The 5,597-nt window shown below is 36.7% G+C and overlaps 1 protein-coding gene across 1 annotated transcript in view; it reads left to right on the forward strand.

Moving 5' to 3' along the window:
- Window positions 1-206: 206 nt before the first annotated feature.
- The window catches only part of TMEM56 (transmembrane protein 56), a gene marked incomplete at its 5' end in the record, with an annotated part of 8,183 nt that continues 2,792 nt past the window's right edge, over window positions 207-5,597 (forward strand). The window contains 3 exons of the mRNA XM_009582205.1: window positions 207-265; window positions 2,136-2,230; window positions 4,418-4,491. Coding sequence (XP_009580500.1) covers window positions 207-265; window positions 2,136-2,230; window positions 4,418-4,491 — 228 coding nt within the window. The remainder of the gene's footprint in view (window positions 266-2,135; window positions 2,231-4,417; window positions 4,492-5,597) is intronic.

The raw sequence follows: 5,597 nt of genomic DNA on the forward strand, positions 1-5,597 counted from the left end.
TCCTGGTTAAGGCAGATGTCTTATATCTGGGTGGAAAAGGAATCCATTTTTGTGACTAGGGCCTTTCTTAACCAAATCTCGTAACATCTTACTGATGGGCCAAGAATAAGGTGACCTGATGGACATTTCGTGTTTCATATGTGTATGTCCTTTGCAAATTACCTTGTTATAAAGGCTGTAACCATGTGTTTTTGGTATGTTTACAGGGGTGACCCTTCAATTGTGAAACTGAATATTGCTATTACCACAGGCTACCTCATTTCTGGTAATTATGTAATGTGTATATAAGACACACAACCTGTATGTTTATATTGAGTCACTATGCCTATATATTTATAGTGAGCCACTATGCTGGAGATGTGATATGTGTATACAATACAGTTTCTACTGTGGCTTTTAAAATCGCTAATGGAGTTGTGGGTTGTGGTGCAATCACAGGATCTTGCCAGCGGATGTGAAAGATGGAATGATATCTCCTCAAGCACTGAGGAAATGCCACTGTGTGGCTTTATGATGGTTTGATACACAACCACCAACTCCAGCTCAGTTTTGTCCTTTAGCCAACTGAGATGGTGTTAAAGCAGTGCCCTTCACTCCCTTCAGGGTGTCTACAACTCATAGCTCTTTTATCGTATGTTTCTTCCTGTGACCTCAGAATCTGGCAGAAGAATTTTAGTAACCCTCAATACAAGCTGAGGCAAATGATGCCATAGGATCCTGCCCACCCACCCTTTAGTCTCACTTTAAGCCAAAATTTAGTCATGTATAAAACATGGAAATTTTAAATTATTTTCTTGGTATGACATTTACCCCTACATATATTTTGTGTTCTTAATTATTCACTATCAACTAAAATTAGCATGGGAATTTTGCTACAAAATGCTTTGGAGCTTTCTTTTATGATGTGTGGGGATAATGCTGACTTACCAAAGCAAAAACTTGTTGTGGCTTGGACTATTTTCAGGGAAAACTTCTCATGTTAGGATGGAGTTTCTGGTCAGAGACTGGACCATGGACCTGATTATTTCTCAGACTAGATTTCTCACCCTAATGGAATTGATAATTTGGTGATCAGCACACCCAGTTAAACAGTGGGTTAATTTAAGTCTCTGTTTTTTCCATAAGAAGAACTTCAGGTCCCATGTTTAAATTCATTGGTATCTATTTTTGAATAATTATGCATTAGACTTTCATTATGAATTAATGAATGCCTTTGAACAGAGACCTGAACCTGGCCATTCATTCTCTCTCACTTCCTTATATAGTTAATGTTTAATTATTAATAGGAAATGGAGCGGCTATGTCAGATGATATAGAGTCCTGCCTGAGGATAGCTAATATAAAAGAGATCAAGGCACTCACTGGAGATATAAAAGGCACAGGGGTAAAGTCTTTGATTTGGAACCTTAGTCACTAATATTCCAGTCCAAGTACTCATTTGGAGAAAGTAGGGGCAGAAATTGCTTGTTCCAGTATAGAAAAGAAAATCTTCTGAAATCTCAGACCGTCATGGGACAAGAAAGAACTTTTCTGTCAAGGCTTTCCTTACAACATTAACTCAGGTCCACTATATCACTTTTGTAGTAATTGGAAAATTGTGATTAAATAAAGCAAACATGTTTCTCATTCCAAGTGCCCCTTCCAAAATATTTTTGGTAAATGGTTCCCTGTTTGCTAATATAACTACTTTTTGATTTGGAAGTTCCCCATAATAGATCCCTGCATTTATTGCATGTATTTGTATATTGGCTATGCCCCCTGTAGTTTCCCCCCTGCCCTTTTTTTTTTTGTCACTTGTTCCAAATTTTTGAGTTCATAAGTGTGAAGTCTTGCTATGAGATTCTGGATCCACTTTTTCCTTCCAAAATATTTCAGCTAAAGCTATTGCCTCTGTACTTCCATTGATGTGGAAGGTAATAATTTATGGCAATTGTTGGAAGAATACTGTTGCTTAATGCTTTGACTACAATAAAGTCTTTAGGATAAAGATGTTCTCTTCAGAGATAATTAATTCAGAGAGTTTCTACTGATGCCATATGTTGGCATTTATACCTCTAAAACGTAGAGAAACACTATTCTGAGGTCAATGGTAGTATAATAAATTGTACTTTATCATTATTTCTTTTCTCTTGTAGATTTGTTGCTTATTATTTACTACTGGAAGGCAATTGGTGACAAATTTTTTGTAATACATCACTTGGCAGCTCTGTATGCTTACTATTTTGTACTGGTGAGTGCGGTATTTTCCAGTAACATAACAAGCAGATGAGATTGAAGACCATGCTTTAATAGATCTCATTTGCTTAATGATTAAAAAAATTCTTCACTGGTTGGTTTATTAACTTTGTGAAAGGCATATTTATATTTTCAATTGTCATTACTTTCTAAATGGTTTTATCAGTCATTTGTGGTAAGTGCATGCCTTTTCAACGTTACAGTCTTTCAACAAAAATGTGTAACTTATTTAACTGCTGAAATTAAAACTCTTCTCAGTTTTTGCTGTAGAGAGACTTTGACAGAGGGGCTTTTCACATGGTTATAGAAAAGGGTTTCAAATAAAACCACAAGTTTAGTTAGAAAATTAGAAGGAAGTGGTTTCAAGTGGTTATGTTCTGCTTGTGACTGTATTTGCAAGGCCATAGGTCAGTGATCCCTAACTGGTGAATGTACTACAATGAGCTGGGTGTGTTTTTTCTGGGGTGGTTTTTTTTTTTCTTTTTCCATTTTTATTTAAAAAAAAAAAATCTGTTATGACACAAACTGATCCTCTGAGACTTCTTGTTTAAGGTTACTTTGGTGGGGAAACAATGGATGTTTAACTGTATATATCTATAAATATCTGTGGTGTACATACATTGAAGGGAAAAGGGGAAGAGAAGGATGCTGTTCTAGGATAAAGACTAACTTAGTTACTCTTCACTGCTGCTGGAATTTCTCAAAGATGCCCATGTGAGTTGGTAGAAATCCCATTGACCTCCAGAATACTGCTCCTGAATTTCTTCTGAAAAGCTCATTCAGTAAATAAAGAAATCTTATAAAATACAATTTCCTTCATTTACCACATTACTTTCCCTGCCTAGTGTGTGAATCGCAGGCTTACAATATTAAAAGCGTCGAGATGCCAGATTAGTGTCAGATTTCCCATGTAACGGTTTAAAGGGGATGAAGTACACTGACAAGTAAATACTCTGTTTCGGATTGAAGATAATTAGATCTACTAATATTATCACGGCTGAAAGTGAATTAGAGCTGAATATTGGAGAAATGAAAATGCCACTACCAAGGCTAATCCCTGATGCAGAAAATTCATTAGTTGTTTCTGGAGTAAATAGAAAGCGTAGTGTTAGTGTGAACTTCTTTTAAAGCAGTTATTATTTGGATCTAGCTTTGCCCTTGGATGTCTGTGTGTTACTCTCATTCTTTTATCTTCAGAGAAAGTTACTCATACGTATCTTATTTCAAAAATTGCTCTTCAGGATAGGAGAGACACTGATTAAGAATACAGATTTTCTGTTTGGTGTAGTGCGAACTGACATGAAATGCCTGAAGTAGTTGGTATTAGCACGCTTGGTGGGGGAAAGAGGAATGATGACACACTCCACGGGTTGTTCAGGAGACCTGCTGAAATTTCTTTAAAAAAATCTTTTTATCTCTACATCTGCAAACTGCTGCTTACCCAGCCATTGTGTAATGGGATACTATTTCCAGCACAACCAAACAATAAGGCAGAGAATATGCTGTACTTTGTCACTTGGAGAAAAGTGCTCAGTTACAATGCGTATCAGTGTAAATGTACCACACAGTTATCTGGATACCGGCGCGGAGAACATGCGCTCTTCTTCCAACCCACAGGGCACGGCAGGGACCAGGACAGAGCTGGCGCAAGGGGTTTCCCCTGTAGTGAGGAGGAGAGAAGAAAGGGCTTTACGTGCCCTTTCTGCTGCCGAGTAAGAGCTGGGAATTCATCTTCACTTTGGCAAATTACGTTCCTAAAACAATGCAGGGACATTTTTCTTTAGCTCACAGTGTTTCTGTTTGGGCTTGTTTAAACATTTAGAAATGCAAAATATTTATAATTCTCTTAGACAGTAATAGTATCATTATAATTATAACCTATGACTACTTGTGCCAGTCTTCTCTAGCTAGCTTTCCATCACACTTAACTTTAAGTCTGTTAAAGATTTATTTAAAATAAGAAACTACTGATTCAAGATACCTGAAGGACAATTGCAGCTTTTGTAGTAAAACCTCATTTTGAAATTGTAAGGAAGTTGGCCATAGCTGGCAAACTTGCTTACTATCAGTTTTTATAAAGAAGTTGAGACGTTGTATCATTCTGTGTATAATTGAAGACTTTAATCAAGATTTCACATCTACATTGTTGATTTTTGTATGTCTATTTTGTTTTGCTAACCAGAGCAAAGGTCTGTTGGCTTATTTTGGAAACTTCCGTCTGCTTGCAGAGTTCTCCACTCCTTTTGTCAATCAGCGGTAAGTGGTTAGGGAATTTTTGCATAGTTCTTTTAAATTTGAATCTGTGTTATTATTTCTGTCACTTAGAAAGTTTTTGTTGTTGTTGTTGAATGTCTGCTGAAAGGGAATTTATATTTATATTGAAATAAGGATTACTATGTGGAAATCTTTTTTGCTATGAAAACTTTTTGCTGCTACAGCTGCAACAGTATAACTTATGTATTCACCCCTGAGTTCCTTTCTAGAATAGACCAGCCTTCATATGAAATGCCAAATTTTTTTTGAAACTACTGAGCAAAAAAAGTTCACAAATATAATATTGTTTATTAGCCTTTGTATGTTCATTTAATTATTATAATAAAGCCATCATTTTCAATAGAGATTTTTTTGTTAGTCTCATGGACCAGGAAAAGAAGCAAGATAACATTGTCATCAAAATCCTAGAATGGAATTGCATTGCCCTAGATAAGTTGAAGTTTATTTTGCAATACTGCACATACATATAAAAATATTAATATATGCATATGAATACATAGAATAATACAAATGTATATTCTTTATTTACTTTCAAAGTTCTGGAAATTATTTTGAGCACTTAAATTAGAAAAATAGTAAAGCATCTAAATATATCTGAAATGGTTAATCTTTACACTTGTGATCAGAGAAGGAAGTGGCAGAGGCTCTTTTGCAGAGCTCAGTGACAGTTGAAGCTTGCCATGGCTTCTGGTTATAGTGTTGCTGCTAGAATTGCTGCTGTGAGTATCAGAAAAGGAGTGTGATAATGCCACATACCACAGGTAGGGCAAAGCAGTCAATGGAGTTTCCCGGTGCTCTGGGGAGGGTGGCCTCTCTCCTCACTCCGTAGCCACCATGACCCAGCTGGGAACAGGGATTTGCCCCAGGAAGACTTCACCTCAGGAGAGGGGCTTTGTATGGGGCCGTGCTGCAGTCCTCCCCTCTTCCTCCATTTTTTTGCCATGTAGGATTAGATCTTTCAGTGTACCGGATGCCTATTCCTTACCCATACTTTTTGGGGTTTATTTCTACTTTACTGATACTACATGTGTGGCATCTGTTTCCTTTTCCAGGTGTCTGGTAGAGAAAGGATAAGGTTTGTAAGGGAA

This window comes from Fulmarus glacialis, unplaced genomic scaffold (assembly GCF_000690835.1).
Source record: "Fulmarus glacialis isolate BGI_N327 unplaced genomic scaffold, ASM69083v1 scaffold44527, whole genome shotgun sequence".
Classification (NCBI taxonomy): Eukaryota; Metazoa; Chordata; class Aves; order Procellariiformes; family Procellariidae; genus Fulmarus; species Fulmarus glacialis.